At 43.0% G+C, this 25,495-nt stretch overlaps 1 protein-coding gene across 1 annotated transcript; it reads left to right on the top strand.

The window, feature by feature from the left end:
• Positions 1 to 12,127: 12,127 nt before the first annotated feature.
• Positions 12,128 to 13,501, top strand: PIGC (phosphatidylinositol glycan anchor biosynthesis class C). Its single transcript, XM_036753296.1, has one exon. The coding sequence runs from the start codon at positions 12,325 to 12,327 to the stop codon at positions 13,201 to 13,203; it is 879 nt and encodes a 292-aa protein (XP_036609191.1). The 5' UTR covers positions 12,128 to 12,324; the 3' UTR covers positions 13,204 to 13,501.
• Positions 13,502 to 25,495: the final 11,994 nt, after the last annotated feature.

Here is a 25,495-nt window from a genome sequence, read left to right as displayed (position 1 = left end):
CAGTATCCCACATTATCATCTCTACTAGATTGCAAACTTTTTGAAGGTAGGGGCCATGTTTTATCTTTCTATTTTTCCCAGCTCCATATACATGGTATTGTGCAAAGTAGGATTTAATAAAAGTTTGTTAGAATGAATGAATGAATGAATGAATGAATGACACAAAGAGAGGAAAGATGGATCTGGCCAAACAAATACCCTAGATTTCAGGAAGGCAGAACTGAAAGTGTTCACAGAAAGACTGGCAAGTGGCCAGATCCTCTTTAAGAGAAGATGGTTCAAGAGGAAAAGGAGAATCTTAGGAAAGATATTTTATAATCATGAATGATCCCAGGGAGAAAGATAGGGGGGAGGTGTCTAAACAAATTCATATAGTTTTTAAGGGGACCTCTCTAATCAATTGAGATTCATAAAGAAAATTCTCCAAAGACGGCAGCAGGGGCACCTAAGCAAGGAAGAATATCAAAGAGTCTGTGGCATAGACTTGTAACAGCAGTGCTGGTAAGCCCAGGATGAACTGAATCTTATTAAAAAATTATCAAAACAACAAAAGGGTTTTTAAGGGCAAGAAGAGCAAATCAGTTGATTTTCCTGGTTTGGGATGATTACATCTCCATGTGCTGAAAGAATTGTCAGTGATATTTGATGAACTGTAGAGAATAGGAGAGGAATGAAAAAAACTAGAAACAGGCAAATGTCTTGATGTTTTAAAAAAAGGAAGAAGCCATATTCTACTAGCACAGGTCAGTGTGTCAGATGTGGATCAAGACAAAATTCTACAACAGGCGACTACATATTTGTAAAGAAAGATGGATCTATCCAAACAAGTACCCTAGATTTTAGGAAGGCAGAGCTCAAAGTGTTCAAAGAAAGACTGGCATGAAGGCCAGAGACTGTCAAAGAGAAAATGGCTCAAGAGGGAAGAAAGACTCTCCAGAAAGAGGTGTCATAATCACAAATGACCCCAATAACCTAGATAAATATATAGATGGAATGATTATCTGATTTTTCTGAAGACAAAGAAGCTGGGAAAGTGTATCAGTAATTAAGGTGGGACTTTTTGCTGTTCTTCTCTTAAGTGCCTTTAATGATTCTGGCCTTTGTTTGAATGGGGCAGATAAAGTGGGATCTAGTCGTGGAATGTTTCTCAGCACTAAGACAATTGGGACTCATTGATTTGTATATGATGTGCTGGTGGATGGAGTTTTCCCACACTGATTTCTCACACTCTAAATGGTGAGCCTTAAGTGTCCCAGGGCCCTGAGACAAGTATATAAGATCTGATGTTGAGGTTTGACTTTTGGGGGTACACTCACTGATAGAATGTGGATGACAGACTCTGGGCAAGCCGTTGAACCCACCCCCACCCCCCGGCTTTGTAACCCAGATAGATGTCGGTGATTCTCTGGTAACTATGAATTGTGATTTGATCAGACAATGTCTGTCTGTTGATGTTTGTAATTTCTGTTGTATTTTGCCTTGAAGCTCGGGGGCTGACCTTTTCCCCCAGAACTAAATGAATGATATATATATATATATATATATGTTTGGTTAAACTGAGATTGTTAACTCCTTAAAGTTGCTTTCCTTAGAAAAGCAGATCAAAGAACCTGTGTTAGTGATGGGGTGATTGTGCTTGGACCGTAATTCTAACAGCCTCTGCTTGGGTGCCTGTGCCAGAATCCCAATTCCAAAACACATCCAGTTCTCAAAACATAGTCTGTTCCAGGCAGTCTCTCTCTAGCTAAAGGGCAGCATGCCCCAACTTATCTCTGCTTCTTCCTTAGTAAGCAGCTATGCCTAATTATAGATTGATTTCCAGATGCTGATAATTGACTGCACACTGAGTCATAACTATATTTACTATTTACTGACTTTTCTAACATGTATCCCAGACATAGTATTTTGTTTAACAAGACACTACATGAGAAACTATATAGAGTTTCCCTTAAGCCCGGACTGATAGTGAACTCAGAGACATTTTACAGTAAAAACCACACCCCTAGTAACCCTGCTGTGGGCTATATCCTAGAGAACTCTGGGTAATATGCCTGCACAGTAGATACTAAATGTGCATGTTCCTTTAAGAACCAATCACTCCTTAACCACTCCCTAACCCCACTCAAAAACACCTAACTGACATGTTCCCCTCCGTTTAATCCCCTAAAAGCTTCTATAAAAATTCCCCCTGCACTTCTTTATGGTGGCAGGTTCCCTAAGAATTCTTGCGTGCTGTAAAGCGTAATAAATCTTTGCCTTCTTGACTTAAAGAATGCTTGGGCCCACGAATTCATTCCAGGCGACCTTGCCCTCGGAACTTTGGTTTGGGATCCCCGCATCCCTGGGTTTCTTTTCCCCCTCAACATTAGCAGCCCTTCTATATGCTGGTGTTATTGGTCTTACACAGCCACATTAGCTGTTAGCAAGATTGTTGTTACAGAAAGCTAATATATCAAATGAGAGGATTAGGAACCCTCAATAAGCTAGCTAGAACAATGACCCAAGTCGAATAAAGCAAGATTTAATAAACATAAATACGAATTCAAGGATAATGGAGCATAGTGACCTGAGAGTCACATTCAGAACAGTTAGGAAAACCAAGGTTCAAACTCTACCTTTAACACATACTGGCTTACTTCACCTCCAAATGTTCTTGGTAATTCTCTAATGCAGGATAGAATGTAGAATGTTCCTGATGTATACACATGTACACAATCAAAGACACGGACCAAAATTTTTAATTATTCCACTTGTGGCTTTTTTTAAAATACAACAAAAGAAGTGAGCATGATGAGGGTATAATCTCTGGGAACCCCCTTGAGCTCTCCTTGAGTCTTCCCATTTGATCTGGCCTTTGCCTAAGGCCATAAGCCTTTCATTATCTAGGCCCAAATCTCTACCTAACCTAGCCCTCTATTGTCCAGCTGCTTCCCACACTTGATCCCATCAAAATCCCATTCTCTTGTTTCCTGGAGTCTAGTTGTAGTCATCCTAGTCCCTAACCCGTCCTCTAGTCACCCCTGACTACTTGACCACCCCTCAACCCCTCCCACAGTCTTTCTCTATATAAGTCTCATCCGGGCTCCATGAAGGCACTCAGATTCAACCTAACTCAATAGATTGAATCTGGCCTGCTTGTGAAAACAAGTGTCACAAATGGTGAGATTTCTTAAGACAACCCAATATGGTGAATCTTTAACAAACTTTGTCTTTTTCCTTGGCTGAGAAGGCTTGAGTCAAATTCATTTGGCTGGACCTGGCATGTCAGTGTTTTGGGGTCTCGAGCACCACTAAAAACCTGTGGTTCCCTAACCTCTTCATTTTTCTTAAACCTCATCAAGCAGAACCAGGAGAACATTGCACACCATTAACAGCAGCATTGTGGGATGACTAACTTTGATAGCCTTACCTCTTCTTAGCAATGCAAGGATCTAAGACAACTCCAAAAGACTCACGATGGAAAATGCTATCCACATCCAGAAAAAGAACTATAGAATCTGAAAGCAGATTGAAGCATACTATTTGCTCTTTTTTGTTTTTTTCTTCTTTCTCATGGTTCCTCCCATCGGTTCTGATTCTTCTTTACAACATGACTAATGTGAAAAAAATATTTAATATGAATGTATACGTAGAGCCTACATCAGATTGCATGCTGTCTTGGGGTGGGGGGCCAGCGGGAGCAGAAAATTTGGAACTCAAAATCTTATGTAAGTGAATGTTAAGAACTAAAAATAAATGAAAAAATTAATAAAAATAAAGACAATGAAAAAAGTACAACAGAATAAAAGCATCTTTATGAGTATAAAATGGCAGAGGCATGGTTGGAAACTGTTACATGAGAAAAAGACATGGGGATTTTAGTTGGCTGAGAATTCAATATAAGTCAACAGTGTGATGCGGTGGCCAAAAAATACCAAATAAACCATAAATAAATAAAAAAACCTTAACGTAATCTTGAACTATATGATTAGAAGTATAATGTTCAATGAAGGGATGTTATAATTCCTCTGTACTCTATACATTTGGGGTACTGAGTTCTGTTCTGGGTACTATACAGGCAGCAGGGGGCTGCAGTGGAAAAAAAGGTTGCATTTGGAGTTAGGAACATACTTGAATTCAAATCTGGCCTCAGACATACTAGTTGTGTGACCCTGGGCAAGTCACTTAACATCTATCAGCCTCAGTTTCCTCATATGTATTTTGTGGTAATAATAGCACCTACCTTATAGAGTTCTTGTGAGGATCAAATGAGATAATATATGGAAAGTGTTTTGCAAACACTTATCAATGTAACAATTATTATGTTTTAAGAGGAAAATTGATAAGCTAGAGCATGTTCAAAGATACCTGGCATGGTAAATGGGGGATATTTAAAAGCATGTTAAATGAAGAATGACTGAAAAACTGGGAAGCTTAACCTGTAAGAAGAGAAAGACTGGAAAAGGGGTGGGTGGGATATGATAGTTATTCTCAAATATTATGAAAGGCTATTATTAGATTGATTCTATGTGGGTCCAGAGGGAGGAACTAGAATTAGTGGATGGTAATTACAAAGAAGCAGATTTTCACTTGATTGATATAAGGAAAGGGCTTTTTAACCGTAAAATCTACCTGACAATAGAATGTTTTGGCTTCCTACCTCAGTATGGAGTGAGTTCCCTGCCTCTGGAGGTGTTCAATCAGAGGCTAGACAATCATTTACTAGAATTATTTTAGAAGGGATTAATGTATCTCCCTGGGGGTTTGTGATGTGAAGTTCTCTTTTAACTCTAGAATTCTATGTTTCTGGGATTCTATAACACCAATGATATTGTCACAATACCACAAAGTGCCATGACATGATTGGGAAAGAGTTCCTTAAGGGAAGAACAGTTTCCCAACACCGTAGGGGCTTCCAAATATTTCAAGGGCATTGTGAAATTCTCTTTAAATCTTCCAACTAAAAAGGAGATGTTTCCTTTAATTCAGCGAAGAATTTTGCGTGCTGTGAAACTTGGAGGTGGGCTGGAAAGAGAGAGAGAGATGGAGAGACAGAGGGAGAAGGGGAGAGATGGAGAGATAGAGAAAGAGAGAAAGAGAGAGAGAGAGAGACAGAGAGACAGAGAGAGACAGAGACAGAGAGAGACAGAGAAAGTCATAAAATCAAACATGTCAAAATCTAATAAATTTGGAAATCATGGTTCAAGAATTTTTGCAATGGAAAGCTTGCAGTTAACTAACCAGGAAGAAGGAGGACATCATGAAATGTTTCAGAGAGAGGAATTTGCTTCTGGGGGCATGCAAGTGGTAAAGACAGAGGGGAAGGCCATTGGGTTTCAGCTTCCTCAATTTATCCTCTTACAGAGATCTGTTACCAGTCTTACTATTTGTCTGAAAATACTGGTCAATCAGTTTGTATTCCCAGGGCAAAGAACCAGACAGTCATGTCTTAGCTTCACTCCCTGAGCGTGTGCTTAGAGAATCAGGTGCCAATGATTCTAGGTGAGCCTGCAGATCTAGATACCTAGTGCATTTACACTGGACAGAGCAACATTTCTAGGACAGAGTAGTAAATGGGAATTTAGAACCCAGATAAAGACATTCTGGCCCGTGACAAAATTCCAGATTCTCAGGCTCCATTACTCTCACTGGTCTATGGCAACGCTTCCCAACCTAATTGGGCCATGAAGACATTTGGCTTTTGAAATACATCACAGAATTCATAAATGCTGGCTTAGGATATGGTATAAACTGAGGAACAAGGTAGGTCAAAGAATTTAGGGAGTAAAACAGAGGAAATTAAGCCTATTCCCATGCCAAAAAATGTAATAAAGAATTTTGATACATATATACTTTCATATTTAACATTAATATATTTCACTTTATAGAATTCATTTTATATTTCAGTTTGTAATGATATATTTTAAATATTTCATCTTTAATATTTTAGAAATAATATTAGCATTGAAGGGTTCTCACTGAAACATTATTTATGATCTGTGGAATATTAGAGTCCTCCCAGAAAGTTTGGGAATCGCTAATCTACTAGGTGTTTCTATGCTCCAAGACATTTTTGCCACTGGACTAAATAACAGCTGGGAATGCCAGCTTGGTCATCTCCTGATCACTACAGCCTTGGAAGCCTCCTTAGATGACCTTGAAACTTCAACCCCTTAGTGGCTAAGTTTGTTACCTTTTTCGAAGAGTGATGAGCAAAGGTTTGTTTCCCACAAAGCTGGGAAAGCTGTCTCTTGTGTCATACTTTATGATGGGAACTTTGAACGGAATCTGTAGAGAAAGAAGCAAGCATAGTAAATTTTCAGAACTTGTTATACTGAATAATAATAGCTCCTATTCCTGTCTTATTGTGAAGCTTACAAAGTGATTGCCTCCCAGCAACTCTGTAAGGTAGGTAATGAAAGTCCCCATTTTACAGAAAAGAAACTGAGGCTAGGAGAGATTAAGAGTATGCCCAGGGTTAACCCACTTCCTAAAGCAGGGCCAGGAATGGATCTCAGGTCTCTTTGAAGTCCAAGGCTAGTGTGACATGTCACTGGTTCTTCTCCTCCCATTACTCAAATAACTCTGCTGGTACCCTATTGCCTTGGATCAAATCCAGACCCTCTGTTTGATGCTCAAAGCCCTTCATTACCACCCCTCCCCTCCCACTCCTACCCACCACCTTTCTTACACCTAACTCCTTGCTGGTATTCTTCATCAGTGACACTGGCCTTCTGGCTGTTTCATGAGTAAGACACTCCATCTCCATCTCTTGGTGCCTGGTATTTTCTCTGGCTGTCCTCCATGCCTGGAACCTCCTCTCCCTCCTCATCTCTCCCTCTTGGCTTCCCTGGCATCCTTAAAGTGCCAGCTAAAAATCTCATCTTCTTGAGGTAGTCTTTCCGGATGCCTCTTAATTCTAGTGCCTTCCCTTTGTTAATTATTTCTTTTTCATCCTGCATACACTTGTTTGTCCATATTTGTTTGCTTGTTATCTCTCTCATTAGATTGTGATCTCTTCCAGGGCAGGGAGTGTCTTTTGCCTCTTTTCCTATCCTTAGGGCTTAGCATAGTGCCTGGCACATAGAAGGTGCTTAGTAAATATTTATTGCCTGACTAACCAACTAACTCACTAATCTAGCATTAGAGTAAAGTCTAAACTCTAGTCAAGATAACTCTCTGTTACATTACAGCCACCAAAAAAAAAGTGGGCTGGTTTGGGGGAGAGGACCTGGGTTCGAATCTTGGCTCTGCCGTTTACTGTTGTGTGACCTCAAGTAAGTAATTTACCATCTCTGGCCTCAGTTTCCTTACCTGTAAAATGAGTAAGTTAAATTAGATGACACATAAGGTACCTATCCCATCACTTTCCAATTCTTGGCCATCATGAAAAGAACAGCTCTAAATATTTTTATACACATAGGGAATATAGATGTATTCCTCTTTCTTGAATTTATTTGGGTTATAGACCTAGTAGCAGCATCACTAGGTCACAAAGTATGCACAGTTTAATAGCTTTGGGGGCATAGTTCTAAACTACTTTCCGGAAAGGCTGGACTGGTTCACAGTTGTACCAATAGTGCGTTAATGTTATCTGTTTTCCCATAATCCCTCCAGCATCTGTCATTTCCTTTTTTTTGCGGTCAACTTTGACAATTTGATGGTTTGATTAGCATTGTCTGTATTAGCGACAGAGTATTTTTTCATATGACTCTAGACAGCTTAGATTTCTTCCTCCGAAAACTGTCTGTTCATATATCTTGTGACCATTTATTAATCGGGGGATGGGTCTATAAGGCCATGCCTAAAGTCTGTTCTAGGTTTAATATTTTATGATGTAGACAATGTATACAATCTTCACAAGATAGTTTCAAGGATCAAATGAGAAAATCCATGGAAAGTGCTTTGCAAACCTTAACCCCATCCATACCCATGTGAACATTATTATCAAAACTCCAACAGTAGTGCCTGGTTTCACATGCACTTTCTCTTTTAGTGAGAAGTATGTTTGGAATCCTTTATTGTCTATATAGGGAGGCAGTTTGGTACAGTTGGAAGGCCCTCTGGGATCAAGGACCTGGGTTCAAATCCTGTTTCCATTACTTACTGCTAGTGTGAACTTAGGCCAGGAGATCTTAAACTGGGGTGCTGCATTGGTAAATAGGGTGGGACTTTCTTACAGCTTTAGAATGATAAATTAATTCTCTTTGATTGAGCCTTACTAGGTGCAAAGCCCCAGGCCCAAACCCCTATCTACTAGGTGCTAAGCTGATGTGGGCGCAAAGTCCTCAGGGCCCTAAGGGTTGTTGCTAAGACCAGAGCCAATAGTAGGAGCCTAAGTTCTGGTTGCTCAGATGATCTTTAATGACATCCACAGACTGTATAAAAAGAGAGAACAGAACTATTTGTGGGGGGCTGTCACTCATTGGCAGAATGTTGATGTGGAGACTGTGGGCAAGTGTAGTCAAGAGCCCTCCAGCTTGTGAGCTCAGATGTTGATGCCTTTTTGGTAACTATGAATTAATTTGGTCTGTTTATAATGTATCTTTGTAATTTGTTTGTATTTGCTCTGAAGTTCAGGGTTCTGGCTTTTCCCCCGGAACTAAGTGAACAATATTTGTATGTTGGATTGAAATAAGATTGTTAACCCCTTAACGTTGCTTTCCTTAGTAAAGCAGATCAAAAGAATCTGTGCTGGCAGCGTCTTTGCTGTTGGGCTTGTGTTGATCTTTCACCCCCACAGCAACTGCTAGCCGAATTGTTGCAACAGGTCCTTGATATTTTTCCCCATTATTTAACAACGGTATTTAAATGATTTTTTTGCTAATCTTGTGTATTTTCTGTGCTTAAAAACATCCTAAGCAGGAATCACAGACTTCACCAGACTGCCCAAGGGGTCCATGGCAAATCTTAGGCATAATGTCCCTCCTCACCTCTGATTCCTGGCTTCAAGTCTTGGCTAAAACCCCCACTTCTACAGGAAGCCTTCCCCTGTCCCCTTGTTGGTGCTGGTCTTTCCTCTGGGGTTTTTCATTTAAAATATGTATTATGTAGTATAGATAATATATAGGGTGTAGATATCAAGTATGGGGTACCTACACCACCTATGTGTGGGGTATAGATAATATATGTCTATGTACACACATGTACACATACCCCGTGTATGTGTATAGTGTCTCCAACGTCTGGGTGCAGTTTTAAGGTATTAAAGCTCAAGAATCTACATGCATTTACACTCACAAGTATACACACAACCAAAAGCTTATTTAATCCACTAAAGCTTAAAACTCCACTGAGCCTTTTGGGCTACCCGTATAGACGCGTGTGTATGTGTATGTGTGCGGGTATATGTTACCTACGTAGCGTGCATGCTCTGTCTTCTCGGTTAGAATGTAAGCTCCTCGAGGGCAGGGGCTCATGCTGTCAGCGTCTGCGCAGTGCTCTGCACACAGTTGGGCCTGCCCTTCTTTCCTTCCTTCACGAGGGGGCGCCAGAGCGCAACATCCCCGCGGCCGCCCGGCCGGAGGAGGCCCTGGCCGCGATTGCGCAGTCGGCTCTCGGGCCGTCCCAGGAAGGCGGTGGGAGGACTTGGCTTTGGCCGTGACCGAGGGGAGGAGCCTCCGCTGGGCCCACAGGTAGAGGGGGGTGAGGCTGGCCCGCCGAGCCTAGGGTGGGGTTGGCATCCCCGCAGCCCCCATCCCTCCTGGACCCGAGAGTGGGGGGCGGGCGGGGGTCGTCTACCCGTCTACCTCGGGAGGCGGAAAAGGGAGGGGGAGGGGCCCCGTCCCCCAGCCCTGGCGTCCCTTCCCGGGGTGGGGACATCAAACGATATTTGGGGCCGTGGACGCAAGACTTCCGCCTCTAGGCCATTTGGTCCAAACTGCTCATTTTATGGTGTCGGGGAAACTGAGGTCCGGGGGACCGAGTAAAATCACCCGGGGAGTACGTCACCGAAGGGGATTTGAACCCTGACGTCTTAAAGAGCCCATGCTCTTTCGAGCTCTAACCCTCCCTCCCCTCCCTCTCCTTCCCGTGACGTTCCGTCGACCCCTTATTCAGCTCGTTGGGATCTCCCGGGTTAGGGCGCGTGAGCCGCTTGGGAGCTCGGGGTCGGGGTGGGGGTGGGGCTTTATTCCCCGAATGCTCCCTCGGCTTTGTAGACCTGGACTGACTCTGCCCTGCGCCACACTGCCCCCTAGAGGCCCCCTCGTAGCCGCAGCCTGGCCCCGCTGTACCCTGAGCCACATCCCCCCCCCCCCCTCCCCCCCCCGCTCCGCTCCCCCCAGGGTCATAGGATCTTAGAGATGGAATGGAGCTTGGAAGTCACTCAACCTAATGCCCCTATTGTATAAAAGAAACTGAATGGTTAATAGATAACCTAAGTAATGTCCTGAATGGCTGTACACCTAATTATAGGCAGAGGTGAGGCCAGAACCCAGATCTCCTTATTCTCAGGCCTACTTGACTGCCCTAATTAGGGTGGTTCTGCCACTGTAGCGTGTGGCAGTGGGACTGAGTATGGAACACTGGGTGATGACGCCCCCTTCTCTGCTGAGCCCCTGCTGCAATGTGAAGAAGTCTGCCTAGGGGTCTCCAGTTTGCTGCCACTGATGATATCAAACATTCTGCACCCATATTTCTCTGAGGTCTGAGCAATTAGCGGTTTTTAAGTGTCATTCCAGTTTGAACATGGAACCCTGGGCAAGTTTCAGATCCTTAGCGTCCCCATCGGTTAAATGGGACTAACAGTACCGTCACAGGAGTATTGCAGATATGAAAGGGTCATAGCTATTTTAAAAAAAGAAAAGAGAGAAAGAACCTATGACTCAGTTGACAGATGAATATTCTCTGGCTCTGTTCTGAGCAAAATGTCTTACCTTTGTATAGCTTATGACCTTTTTAGATTATAGTACCTTATCAAAATTTGTTTTCTTTCCTAGCACCTAACACATAGTAGGTGAGGAATTAATATTAGTTAAAAAGGAAAAGGGCCTAGGGAAAGATGATAGTGGGTAATTTATTTAGCAGTATTTCTTTAGCTCTGGTTTGTATTCCTGCAGTTTCCTAGTATCTGTCACACTGATTTGGGGTCCTCTAAAGCTAAATATGATTTAGAGCAGGGGTGTCAAACCCAGATAGAAACCTTAGTGACTTAAAAAACCACAAATTAGCACTGTGTTGTATGGGGTTTTATTTATTTTGTTAAACATTTCCCAATTCCATTTTAATCTGGTTGAGAGGCCTGGCAGCTTGAGTGGACCCTACCCTTTGGCTCTGTATCTTATATATTAGGGTCATAGACTTAGAGCTGGAAGGGACTTCAGATGTCATCCAGCCCACCCTCCTCAGACTATAGATGAGAAAACAGATATCAGAGGGGCAGAATTACTTTCCTCAAGTCACACAGGTGTTAGGTGGCTGAGATGGGATTCACATTTAGGCCCTGTGATTCCAAGTCATGGAAAATAATATTTGTAAAAAGCTTAGCCCAGTGACTGCCACATAAATAGTCACTTAATAAATGCTTGTTCCTTTCACCCCAATTGTACCACCACCATTCTGCTCTCTTTAGAGATAGGCATCTTGCCATTCAAGGTACTGTAATTAGAAAAAAGCCATGCACTTGGGAAGTTTTTGAAGTTGTCTATAACCATACCTACCTTATTCTAACTTTAATGGGCTAAGTAGATTTGATTTTGGTGATATTTCATTCTTTCTTGGTTGACCTCCAAAGATTTCATTTTCTGTAGATTAACTGATTCTCTCTCTCTCCCCCTCCCCCCTCTTCCTCTTTCTCCTTCCCTCTCTCTCTCTCTTCTTCTCTCTCTCTCTCCCTCTCTCCTCTCTCTCTCCTTTTCTCTCTCCCTCCTCCTCTCCTCTCTTCCCCTCCCTCTCCCCCTCTCCCTCTCCCTCCCCCTCCCTCCCTCCCCCCCCATCCCCCCACCCCTTTCCTCTTTTCTCTCTCTCCCTCCACCCTTTCTTCCTCCTCCTCCTCCTCCTCTTTCTCCTCTCTCTCTTTCCTCTCTCTCTTTCTCCCCCTCTCTCCCTCTCCCTTCTCTCTCTCTCTCTCCTCTCTTTCTCTGTTTTTCTGTCCTTTCACTGTCTCTTTCCCTCCCACCCCATCTCTTTTCTACCCCCCCCTCAGAAATTTGGTTGACCTTGTTCATCTAATGCAACAGTGGAACATCTAGTGGACATTGACTAGAAAATCGTCTAGTACAGAAGAGCGTGGAGGTTCCAGAGCGGGCAGTTTCCTGAAGAGCTAGCCCTTCTGGGGCACATGACTTATGGGCAAGAGTTAAATCCAGTCTGTGTTTGGATGACAGGGGCCTATGTTCACAACCAATGGCCAACACCAGAGTAGCAGGGTGGCAGAAGGTGCTGTATGAGCGTCAGCCCTTCCCTGATAACTACGTGGACCGGAGGTTCCTGGAAGAGCTCCGCAAAAACATCTCTGCCCGGAAATACCAATACTGGTCTGTGGTCTTCGAGTCCGGGGTGGTGATACAGCAACTGTGCAGCGTCTGTGTCTTTGTGGTCATCTGGTGGTATATGGATGAGGGTCTGCTAGCACCACAGTGGCTCTTTGGAACTGGGTTGGCTTCCTCCCTGATTGGCTATGTCTTGTTTGACTTCATTGATGGAGGGGCAGGGCGAAAGAAGAGTGGGCGCACACGGTGGGCTGACCTGAAGAGTGCCCTGGTCTTTATCACATTCACTTATGGGTTTTCTCCAGTGTTGAAGACACTGACGGAATCCGTCAGCACTGACACCATCTACGCCATGTCCGTTTTCATGCTTTTGGGTCACCTTATCTTCTTTGACTACGGTGCCAATGCTGCTATTGTGTCTAGCACTCTCTCCCTGAACATGGCCATCTTTGCCTCCGTCTGCCTGGCCTCCCGCCTGCCTCGATCCCTTCATGCCTTCATTATGGTGACGTTCGCCATCCAGATCTTTGCCTTGTGGCCAATGCTACAGAAGAAGCTGAAGGCCTGTACCCCACGCAGCTATGTGGGGGTCACGCTGCTATTTGCTTTCTCTGCCCTGGCTGGTCTATTAACCATTAGTGGTGTGGGGGCCATACTCTTTGCCCTGCTGCTAGTCTCCATCTCTTGCCTCTGTCCTTACTATCTCATACGCTTGCAGCTTTTCAAAGAAAATATTCATGGACCTTGGGATGAAGCTGAAATCAAGGAAGACCTATCTAGGTTCCTCACCTAGCTTAGGGAATGCAGGGAGCCCCCACATTCTGGTATTAAAGGCTGAAAGACCAGACTTCCCCCCCAAAAAGCAGCAGTGAGGGGAAGAAAGTCTCTCGTGAATGCAACAGGTTGGGAGGTGTCTGAGAGAGCAGCAATGGGAGAAGAATGAAGGAATGATGGTTGGTGATGAGTCATATCTCCCTGTCCTGAGGAGGGGACGGCATCCTTCAGAGGTCTGGCAGTGATACTGACAATGTATTTGAGATTATTGTGGCCAGTGGCATAGTGTAGTCTTGTATTAAAAACTGAAGCTAAAAGTTTGAGTTCTTTCTTTTGACTTTCTTCTAAGGAGGAGGAAGGGAATAAACATTTTTTAAGTGCCTACTATGTGCCAGACACTGTGCTAAGATCTTTATAATTATTAAGTAATTTGAGCATCATAACAACCCTGGGAGGTAGGTGCTATTATGATCTTATTTTACAGATAAAGAAACTGAGGCAGACAGAGGTTAAATGCCTTGTGCGGGGTCACACAGTAAATGTCAGAGGCCAGATTTGAGCTCAGGTCCTCCCGACTCCAAGCCCAATCCTCTAATGGCTCCACCTAGCTGCAAGGGCATGGAATATGGACAAGGCACAGTCATCCTGACTTTTCAGTGTGGGTCATAATTCCCTGCTGAATAAAGTTAAAACTCCTTCACCTGTCATCTCAGATATTCCATAACGTTCCACCACCCTACCTTTCCAGCTGTAGCTCATATTGCTTTCATCTGCTTTATGCTCACTGGACTACTCAAGAAATTGCCATTGGAAGTAGGAGGGAGAGTGCTATAGCTTCCCCCTCTCTGTTCTTTTATCTCCATTGCTAGAGGTGTGCCATTATAGTGTGCCCTGGGCTTGAAATGCTGCTCTCTTCATCTGGTGCAGGCTTGATCTAAAGAATGGCCAGCCATTGTGTGACCTGCAACCCCAGTACTACATGTCTATTCCATGAAGACTTCCTTGATGTCTTTTGTTGCTAACAAGCTTCTTCCTGGGGCAGCAAAGAGCAGCACTTGTACACTAGTGCATGTTGTAGTTATGTAGTACCCCTACCAGGCTCTGAGCTCTACGGGGGCAAGGACTGTATCTTATCTAAACTTTGTGTCTCTCTCAGCATCCACCCTAGAGCTCTGCACACAGAAGAGTGTCACAACAATGGCTAGCAGCTGCTGTAGGAGTGTAAGACCCAACAAAACCAGCACACAGGGCTACTAGCACAGGTTCTTTGATCTGCTTTTCTAAGGAAAGTAACTTTAAGGGGTTAACCATCTCACTTTATTCAAACATACATATATCATTCACTTAGTTCAAGGGGAAAAGCCAGTACCCTGAACTTCAGAACAAATACAAACAGAAATTACAAACATACATTATATAAACAGAGCAAATAACACAAACCAGTCTATCTGTAGCAATACATAGTTGTGGGAGAAGCACCAACATCTGGGTTTTCAAGCGGGGGTGGGGTGGGGGGTGGCTCTTAACAGTGGCTGCCCAGGGTCTTGTCTAATCGAATCACACGACACTCTTCCAGTGAGTGAGAGCTCCAAACAAAACGCTAACCTCCGAGTTTATATGCCCTATTCGAGGTCAAAGGGCACCACAATCATGCGATTCGAAACCATGTGATGCTTCTTCAGAGGTCACAGCCATGCTACTCAAACCTATATGAACTAGGCTTTCCCTTGACATAAGCAGGTCATCAAAGACTCCCGATTTAATCAAAGAAACAAAGCCAGCCTCATCAAAGGCACTTGATAAGAGAAAGATGACTAATAAAAATAGAACAGTTTTTCATGAACTTGTGTTCCTGTAATGTCCTGGGGGTACCATTCACACTGAACTGGAATCCTGGAAAACTAACTGCAAATTAGAATTGTAGAATCTCAGGGTTGTAAGGACTTCAGAGGACATCTACTCCAGCCTGTACCTGAAGAGGAATTGTGCCTAAACTTTCCCTGCACATGAGGTCATTTAATCATTGTCTAAAGCAGGGGGGGTGGGGAGGAGGGGGGACCTGCAACCTGGAGGCCACATGTGGCTTTGAGGCCGAAGGTTTCCTGTCCCTGGTAAGACATGGCTATCCCACCAGGCAGCCAGTTTAACTTTTAAGTTTTCCCTGACCTCAAGCCTGAATCTGCCTCTTTTCAACATTCATCCCTTGCTCCTAATTTTGGTTCACTTTTGGTCAAGTAGAATGAGTTTACTCTTCCATGTGGCGGCTCTTCAGATATTAGAAGGACAGCTATTACTCTCTGTTCCTTATAGTATACCTCTCATGGCCTTTCACTATTCTGTTCATAGTTCTCTGGATACTCTTCAATTTACCAAAAATGTGTGCCCACAGTCAGTGAAAAGGCAGGGAGTAGGGGAGTATCCTATGAAAGGAACAGCAAGAAGGCCAGTATCAATACCCAAAGGGGGATAAAATGAATACAGTATCCAAAATGTGCTCTGACCAAGGCTGATTGCATCAGGACCATTGTCTCCCTAGTCTATTAAGGCAGCTGAGGATCATATCTTTTTTGCTTGTCATACCACTGTTTTGACCTATTTATTGCTTCAACAAGGTCATAGAATTAGATCACTTAACCTCTACCTATGGCATCTTTTAAAATTGGGGTAAGTTAACATCTTCCTACTGCACAGACTTTATAGATATTCAGGGCAACATCAGAAGGAGGGGGAGAGGGAGGATTTTCATTTGAAATTGGTATTCATATAGAATGAAAGAAATTCCATTGCTTTGTGCAGACTGGGTTATTTTTCTTTGGAAAGATGCTTCAGAGAAGTGGTTTTGGTCAGGATGTTGGACCAGTATCCTAAGCCATATAGTCCCTTGGGTTCTTTTAAAATTTTGAGCTCAGACAAATGAATACTTCAATGAATCTTTGATGATTAGAACACAGAGTTTTACTATCTGGAGCAGTACTGTAGAATAGTTGAATGACAATTTTTTCATGGGCCACATATGAAAGCATAGCTCTGATTGTATCTATTCCCTGCTGAAAAAGCCTTTAATTTTTTTTTGTCAATGCAGAAAATGCCAAACTCTTTACTATGACATTCAAGGCTTTTTATAATATGGTCTCCAACCTATGCTGCCAGGCTTATCTCGTAGTATTCTCCTATATATACTCTATGACCCATCCAGATAACTTTGTATTTGGGAATATATTCTTTCAAGCTAAGTGGCCCTGGGCACCAAGTAGCAAAGAAGCAGGAAAAAGGATTAATTAATCTATTAGCCCTGATCAAGAGAAGACACACTTGAGTCATTGCTGATCTGTCCATAAAGAGATTGGTTCCATGTGCTCCTCGACCCAAAGTGGACAAAACAATATTAGTTATAATGAGGAAAGGTTTGGGAAACAAAATCAAAAACTTCCTGGAATGTATGTAACAATTATCATTGTAAACTCTGATACAGCCACATCTGGACGACTTTATGTAGCTCTTGTTCTCACACTTGACTAAGGATGTCGTGGAGTGTCCAGAGAAGGGAAATTAGAATGTTGGAATGATAATATGGATGGAGGAAGTAGGAAATTTCACAGGAGGTCAAACTAAATTCAAATACACACATATATATGCATATGTGTGTGTGTGTGTGTGTGTATGTGTGTGTGTATATTTTATCTGTCCATTTATCTAAGGTGAGAGATAAAAAGGAATATATCTAAATTTTAAAAATCCTAATTGTTGTAGATAAGGCAAAAATGGCCTTGAAACTTAATTAGCAATTTTTTTTTTAATTTATTTTTTATTTATTTTTAGTTTACCACACACGGTTCTACATAGTTTTGAGTTCCAGTTTTTCTCCCCTCCCTCCCCCCTCCCTCCCCAAGACGGCATGAAGTCTCATATAACTGTCATGTATAACTTCGCATTGAATTAATTTATGCTCTAGTCAAGTCGTGGAGAAGAATTTTGACCAATGGAATGAATCATGAGAAAGAAGAAACAGAACCAAAAAAAAAAAAACAAAAAAAAAACCCCAAAACCAAAAACAAAAGAGAAGCAGAAAAGGCGAGCATGTAGTAGTGTGCCTCAGTCTGTATTCAAACTTCGCAGTTCCTTCTCTGAATGAAGATAGCATTCTCCATCGTGAGTCCCCTGGAGTTGTCCTTGCCCCTTTAGGTTGCTGAGAGAAGCGCAGTATGTCAGGGTTGGTCCTCACGGATTCCACATATCTGTGGCTGTGCACAACGTTCTCCTGGCTCTGCTCCGCTCACTCAGCATTATGTCGTGTAGGTTTTTCCAGGTTGTTATGAAGTCTGCATCATCCCCATTTCTTATGGCACAATAGTATTCCATCACCTTCATATACCACAGCTTGTTCAGCCATTCCCCAATTGATGGGCATCCCTTTGCTTTCCAATTCTTGGCTACCACAAAGAGAGCTGCTATAAATATTCTTGTACATATGGGTCCTTTTCCCGCTTGCGTGATTTCTTTGGGATACAACCCTAGAAGTGGTATTACTGGGTCAAAGGGTATGAACATTTCTATAGCCCTTTGGGCATAGTTCCACACCGCCCTCCAAAATGGCTGGATCAGCTCGCAACTCCACCAGCAATGCAACAATGTTCCAATTTCCCCACATCCTTTCCAGCATTTATCATTCTCCTGATTTGTTATTTTAGCCAATCTGACAGGAGAGATGTGGTATCTAAGAGTTGTTTTGATTTGCATTTCTCTAATCAGCAGCGATCCAGAGCATTTTTCCATATGCCTGTAGATAGCTTTATTAATTAGCAATTTTGAAGTACTACAGTAAAGGTGCAGCATTTACAATTTGAGTGGGAAATTCTGGGCCTTCATGCATAGGCAATGAGATTATAGACTTATTATTGCCAAGAGATGGGAGAAACAATAAATACAAGTAAATGACAAATGAGTTGGGCAAGTTTGTGAATGACAGTCATAAAGGGCTACTAAGTTCAGAAATACTTAACCATTAATGTTCACCTTGGAGAGGATAAGGTTGTAAGAGGACCAGGAAGGGCTTCTTGTGCAAAGTGGGATTTTTGCTGAATCTTGAGGAAAGCCAGGGAAGCTAAGAGGGAGAGCATTCCAAGCATGGGGGACAGTCAGTGAAAAGGCGGAGAGTGGGGGAGCATCCTATGAGAAGAATAGCAAGAAAGCCAGTGTCAATACCCAAAGGGTATAAAGTGTAAGTAGCCTGGAAGGTTAGGAAGGGGACAGGTTTTAAAGAGCTTTAAATGCCTAACAAAGGATTTTGCATTTGGTCTTGGAGATAATGGGGAGCCACTGGACTTTATTAGTGGGGGAAAAAGTGGGGTGACATGACCAGATTTGTGCTTTAGGAAGATCATTTTGGCAGCTGTGTAGAGGATGGTCTGGTGTTAGGAGAGACTTGAGATCAGGAGACCAAGTATATGAGAAATACTGTGAAGGTAGAAACAACAAAAGACCTCGTAACAGATTGGATATTTGGGATGAATGCAAGTAAGAAGTTGAGGGCATCTGGGTTAACTTGGATGCAACAGTACTGCATCCAACATTAACCTGTCCTAAATAATGCTCAGTATCCTTATAAAAAAGGTCAATACATAACAACCTTGGTGTCATCCTTGACTTCTTATTTGTATTCAAGTGCAGTTGTCTTCTGGAAATGTGTAGGATTATCCAAGCTTTTAATCAAGTGATTAACTACAGTATTTAAGCGAGTGAAAAACATTTAGGGACCAAAGCACACAAAACATGAGCAAAGAATTAAAAAAGATTCCAGACAGCAGAACTAGGAGCGGCTGAGCAGCAGAGCAGAGAGCAGCAGGATTCAGAAGCAGAGAGCCAGCACTGAGAGTTCAGAGCAGAGAGTGCTGAACAAGAGACAGTTCAGGGGGGGCAGAGCCAAGATGGCAGCTGAAAAGCAGGGACTAGAGTGAGCTCCCCACCGAGTCCCTCCAAAAACCTATAAGAAATGGCTCTGAACCAATTCTAGAACTTCAGAACCCACAAAAGAGCAGAGGGAAGCAGGGCTCCAGCCCAGGACAGCCTGGATGGTCTCTGGGTGAGGTCTATCCTGCACGGAGCTGGGAGCAGAGCAGAGCGGAGTGGAGCAGAGCCCAGCGTGAGCAGCGTGGACCAACCAGACCAGGAGCTGGGCGGAGCATGCCCTAGCGCCCTGAATCAGTGAGCTGCAGCAGTTACCAGACTTCTTAACCCACAAACACCAAAGACAACAGAGAAGGTTAGTGGGAAAAGCTGTGGGAATGGAAGGAGTTCGCGGTTGGTCTACCGCCCCAGGGGCAGCAGAGGTGGGGCAGCTACAGAAGTACAGCTGCAGTTGCTTCCGGCCCCAGGCCCACCTGGTGGGAGGAATTAAGTGGTGGATCAGAGCAGGAGTGCACAGCCTGCTGAAGATCTAAGCCCAGTCTGGGTTGGGGGTTCTTGGGGAAGGAGGAGTGCTGGTGTGGCAGAGCTGGTGCATCCCCCCAAGCATGGAACATAGAACTCTTTAGTCTACAAGCAGTCATACCCCGCTGAAAAACTCAAGGGTCAAGTTAGTTGGTTGGGAATATGGCCAGGCAGCAAAAACGCACCCAGATTCAGTCTCAGACTCTGGAATCCTTCTTTGGTGACAAGACCAAAACATACAGCCAGAAGAAGTCAACAAAGTCATAGAGCCTACAACAAAAGCCTCCAAGAAAAACATGAACTGGTCTCAGGCCATGGAAGAGCTCAAAAAGGATTTGGAAAAGCAAGTTAGAGAAGTAGAGGAAAAATTGGGAAGAGAAATGAGAAAGATGCAAGAAAACCATGAAAAACAAGTCAATGACTTGCTAAAGGAGACCCCCAAAAATGCTGAAAAATACACTGAAGAAAACAACACCTTAAAAAATAGACTAACTCAAATGGCAAAAGAGCTCCAAAAAGCCAATGAGGGGAAGAATGCCTTGAAAGGCAGAATTAGCCAGATGGAAAAGGAGGTCCAAAAGACCACTGAAGAAAATACTACCTTAAAAATTAGGTTGGAGCAAGTGGAAGCTAGTGACTTGATGAGAAATCAAGATATTATAAAACAGAACCAAAGGAATGAAAAAATGGAAGACAATGTAAAATATCTCCTTGGAAAAACCACTGACCTGGAAAATAGATCCAGGAGAGATAATTTAAAAATTATTGGACTACCTGAAAGCCATGATCAAAAATACAGCCTAGATAGCATCTTTCAAGAAATTATCAAGGAGAACTGCCCTGATATTCTAGAACCACAGGGCAAAATAGAAATTGAAAGAATCCATTGATCGCCTCCTCAAATAGATCCCAAAAAGAAATCTCCTAGGAATATTGTCGCCAAATTCCAGAGCTCCCAGATCAAGGAGAAAGTACTGCAAGCAGCCAGAAAGAAACAATTTGAGTATTGTGGAAACATAATCAGAATGATCCAAGATCTAGCAGCTTCTACATTAAGAGATTGAAGGGCTTGGAATATGATATTCTGGAGGTCAATGGAGCTAGGATTAAAAAAGCTAGGATTCATCCAAGAATCACCTACCCAGCAAAACTGAGTATCATGCTCCAAGGCAAAATATAGACTTTCAATAAAATAGAGGACTTTCAAGCTTTCTCAGTGAAAAGACCAGGGCTGAATAGAAAATTTGACTTTCAAACACAAGAATCAAGAGAAGCATGAAAAGGCTTGAGAGCTCCTGAAGTCTCTGCTGCTGTGCTCACCACCACCAAGGTCCATCACCGGGGTTGCATCTGTAATGCATAAATTCATTTAGGACATTCTGGCCTCACTCAGTATGCCTGCAATCTGACTCTAATCTTATTCTTAGCCAAACATTGAAGGACTGTTTGCTACCCGGGAAGACTAGCCACCCCTCCCAGAATCAGACATTCCTAAACATTCCTTTCCCATCAATCACACATTTTAATTGGCAAAATGCTTTCTTGGTTAGAAGCGACTACTAAAGGTGGGTAGTCCAGAGCCATCTTCGGGAGTCCCTCTACCCCGTGGTAGTAGCCCATGACCCTTATACTGGGCCTCTGGAGGCTGACCTAGGACTTCTTGTGTGATCTAGATGTAGATAATTCCCCCATCAGTGTTGATCAATTGGGGTAAGATTGTGACATACCTATTGAGTCTTACTGACTGTGACATACCTGTTGAGACTTACTGACTGGCATAACTGTTGAGGCTTACTTATTGTGGAATAATTACTGACATTTACTGATTATGACATAACTATTGAGATTTACTGATTGTGACATAATTATTGTTCACTTACTGATTGAGACCTTTATGTATATATATAATCTCCAACTTGAGACTGTGTCATTTCTGAACTAATCTGAACTGAAATTAAATTAAGCTGCAGCAAATAAGTTTGCTTCACAACACAGCATCCATGTGGACACTGGGCCAGTCCCCACCCCTTTCCTTCTGACTGGTTAAATTGTCTTGTGTTTGAAGAATGTCTCACCCTGACCTTTTGGTGGCTCTGCCACTACAGAATTTGATTTGAGTAGTTATTTTAAAGTTGTTTGGAGGGGTATGTTGGGAGATCTTGGATGTAATGCCATTTACTCTGCCATCTTGGCTCTGCTTCTAGAATTCCCAGTTAGACCTAAAATTAAATAAAAATTTAATAAATAGTGAAATTAAATTGTTGGGGGTGGTTTCTGGGTTCTTTAAGTATCCTTGTTGTAGTATATATTTGAATTAAAATTCCCTAAGAGACAGTGATAGAATTGGTATAATGTACTTAATTTTGCCTATTTCTAATCACTCTTATTCATTCAATTTGAATAAATAAGTTGGGAAAGAAAAAAAAAAGAAAAAAGAAAAAAGATTCCACTTTTTTGTCAGCAGAGGGGGCTAGTCGAATATTTATTTATATTCAATTTCAAGCTCAGTAAACGGTGAAGTGGGTCCAAGCAGCAATGCCATCTTGTGGATATTTTGAGCACATTCTTTTGAACACATTCTTTTCCTTCCTTCCTTCCTTCCTTCCTTCCTTCCTTCCTTCCTTCCTTCCTTTCTTTCTTTTCTTTCTTTCTCTCTCTCCCTCTCTCTCTCCCTTCCTCCCTCCCTTCCTCCCTCTCTCCCTCTCTTCCTCTCTCCCTCCTTCCTTCCTTCCTTTCATCCATCTAACTACATTGCACCTATTCTCTAAGCTTCAACCAGTTAAAGTCTAATATTGCCATTGAAATTGAGGCCTCCATAACGTTAGTGATAGGAGGAGCTGATTCAGGAGATAGTGATGAGGAGGGAGAGCACTGTAGGTGTGGTGGACAGCCATTGATAATGTCCAGTCAGCAGATGGTATATCTTGTGTAAGAAGTAGCAAGGAGGCCAGTGTTACTGGATTGCAATGTACATGGTAGGAAGTAAGATGTAAGAAGACTTGAAGGAAGCAGGGGTCCAGGTTGTGAAAGGCTTTGCCTAAAAACAAGGATTTTATGTTTGATCCTTGGGGTGATATGCAGCCAAGGGAATTTATTGAATGGGGGAGGGTGGGGGGAAGGGTCACATGGTCAGATCTATGCTTAGGAATATCCTTTTCACAGCAGCACTGCTTAAACTTTTCATCCTGTCTGATTCTTGTCCATGATTTTCCATAAATCCCTTGTGAGGCCTACCTCTCATTCTTTTCATATTTAATGGATACCAGTCCAGCTCTTGGCCTATTTGTTACCTCTCCCCCTTACTATGACCAGGCCACTTCCTTTTTCAGTCATATGTAATGTGTACTGTGGTAATCGGATAATGTGTTACCCCCTGGTAACATATGTACATTTTAACGGGCCCTTTCTGAAGATTTAACATTTTTAGTAGCAAAAACAGTGGGGATTTCATGTACCATACGAGGGTGGGAAGAAGATTTCTAAGCAGGTGGACTTTTTACTATCACTTAAATCAATGCACCTAATCGTTTTTTGGTATGTCTGGTTCTAGATGTGATCTTCCTGGATAGGAAGCTGAGGAGGGAGTCATAGCCATTGTCTGATTAGAAGCTGCTTCCTGAGCCTTAATTTAAGTCAAAGTAACTAAACACTCAGATTTGAGGCTAGGACTTTGACCTAAAATGGGAAGATGCCTATGTAAATAATGTCTGTCTCCACTGCTTTTATCGGAGCGAAGGCAAAATGGTGACATCCACAGCTAAGAGGGGATGGGCAGGGGGGAGACTAGGATCTAATATTGGCTAGCTTGACTATTATGACAGCTGGGAAGGGGTTAAGGAGAAGAGCAGCATCAAAGCTTTCTGTCCATGCAGGTTGAACAACTCAGGCTCTGCTTTGATTAGGGCCTGCCATCACATTTCCAGACATGCTATCTGCAGCCACCAGTGGCTCTCCAGGACCTGCCTTTCCATCCATGCCACCCTCCTGCTCACCTCACTTTCTAGCTACACACAGCTGCCTGGTGCCTTGGGACCACTCCACCTGAAGGTGAAACCTGTGGGTAATGCTAACCTGTGCTAGCTCATTCTATAATCATAAATATCCTTCCACACCACATAGTCACTCCGTGCCAGTGATTCTGAACCTCTGCTTGCCACTATTCAAACTCGTTCTCCATCCTGCACTGATTGATCCCTTTTTATCCCCCTCAACCCTCCCTCCTCAAATCCCAACCAAAAATGCCTCACCCCTTCCACTGTGCCCTTGGAATGCCTGCTCCATAGGCAACAAACTTACTTTCATCCTAAATCTTTTCCTTTCTCACTCCTCCCATTTTCTGGCTCTCACTAAGATGTGACTCCCTTTTGATGGATAACACAGCCTCCCTGGCCACCATTTCTACCATTGGCTGCACTTTCATTCATTTCCCCTGGTTCATTAGTTAAGGAAGGGGAGTTAGAAACTCTCTAATCCCCGTTGCCACTTCTACATTCTCTTCTTACCACCATCACTCAGTAACCTCTCCTCCTTTGAGGTTCATGCAGTCCGCCTCTATTACCTGATCAAAATCCTTGTGGTGGTTGACTACAGACCTCTAGGACAGTCTTCCTTCCTCAATGAGTTCAATGCTTGGATCACAGTCTTTCTTCCTGTCAAACTAGAGGACTTCAACATCCATATTGGTACTTCTTCAAATATTTTAATCTCCCAATTACACAACTTACCTATTTCCCATGACTTATTCCACCATGCCACCACAGATGCACAGAAATGGTCACATTCTTTCTTGTCATCATCCACAAGAGTTGAATATTCATATTTAGGAACTCTGAAACTCTTTTATCTCATCCTAATCTGTTGTCGGTCCACCGCTCCCTTGGCATTGTAACTCCAAACCCTGCTTATCCTCACCTTGACCTTCAATCTTAGCAATCCTCACTTTGTCCACAGCTAGGGGTGACCCTGTACAGGTTATACTTTCTTACCTTCCCCATTTTGACTTCCTGGAGAACCAATTCAACTTTACACTGTTCTCTTCTCTCAAGACACTTGCCCGTTTATCCCATGGATGATCTGGCCTTTTCAAACCCCAGCCTTGGGATACTCCTACCATGTACTGCCTTTATTCCCATTCATGTGCTGTTGAACAGGTCTGCTATAAGTTTATATTAGAAAATTTCAACAGGGCCCTCATTAGAGCAGGGCAGGTCTTTTACATCTCCCTAATCAGAGAGGAGCCGGCTAGGTGGATCAGTGCCTAGAGTACTGGGCCTGGAATTAGGAAGAATGGAGTTCAAATGCAGCCTGAGATGGTCACTAGGTGTGTGACCCAGGGCAAGTCACTTAACCTCTGTTTGCCTTAATCTACTGGAGAAGCATCTTTGCCAAGAAAACCTCGTGGACAGTATGGTCCACATGGTCACAAATAATTGGACACGACTAAATGACTGAACGACAACAACAAAGAGATTTGCTGTCCCCCGGTCCCCCTCACTACGGTGCCGTGTGTGTGTGTGTGTGTGTGTGTGTGTGTGTGTGTGTGTGTGTGAGAGAGAGAGTGACATGGCTCTCCTCTTTGTTTTTCTCTCACCTGTCTGATCACTCCTTTTTGTCCTTTTGCTGAATCATCGCTCAAATGATTTGCCCCGAATTGTGGCAGTATTAAAAGGGTATATTTTCAGCACTCCTCTCTCTCTATGGATGTAGGTTCGTTCTTGGTCTCTTATCCCTGGCACATAGAGGTACTCAATAAATGCCTGCTGATTGATTTTCTAAGTGATTTCTAAAGGTGAATGAGGACAACCTTACAGTATTCCTGAGACATGAAATGAGAAGCGTGGACGTGGAGAAAATTGCCAGTCAGAACCAACTACTGAGCTGCCTAA

The sequence above is a fragment of the Trichosurus vulpecula genome, chromosome 4 (genome assembly GCF_011100635.1).
Source record: "Trichosurus vulpecula isolate mTriVul1 chromosome 4, mTriVul1.pri, whole genome shotgun sequence".
Classification (NCBI taxonomy): Eukaryota; Metazoa; Chordata; class Mammalia; order Diprotodontia; family Phalangeridae; genus Trichosurus; species Trichosurus vulpecula.
The sequence above is the reverse complement of the archived record's forward strand: the minus strand, read 5'-3'. Positions and strand labels throughout refer to the sequence as shown.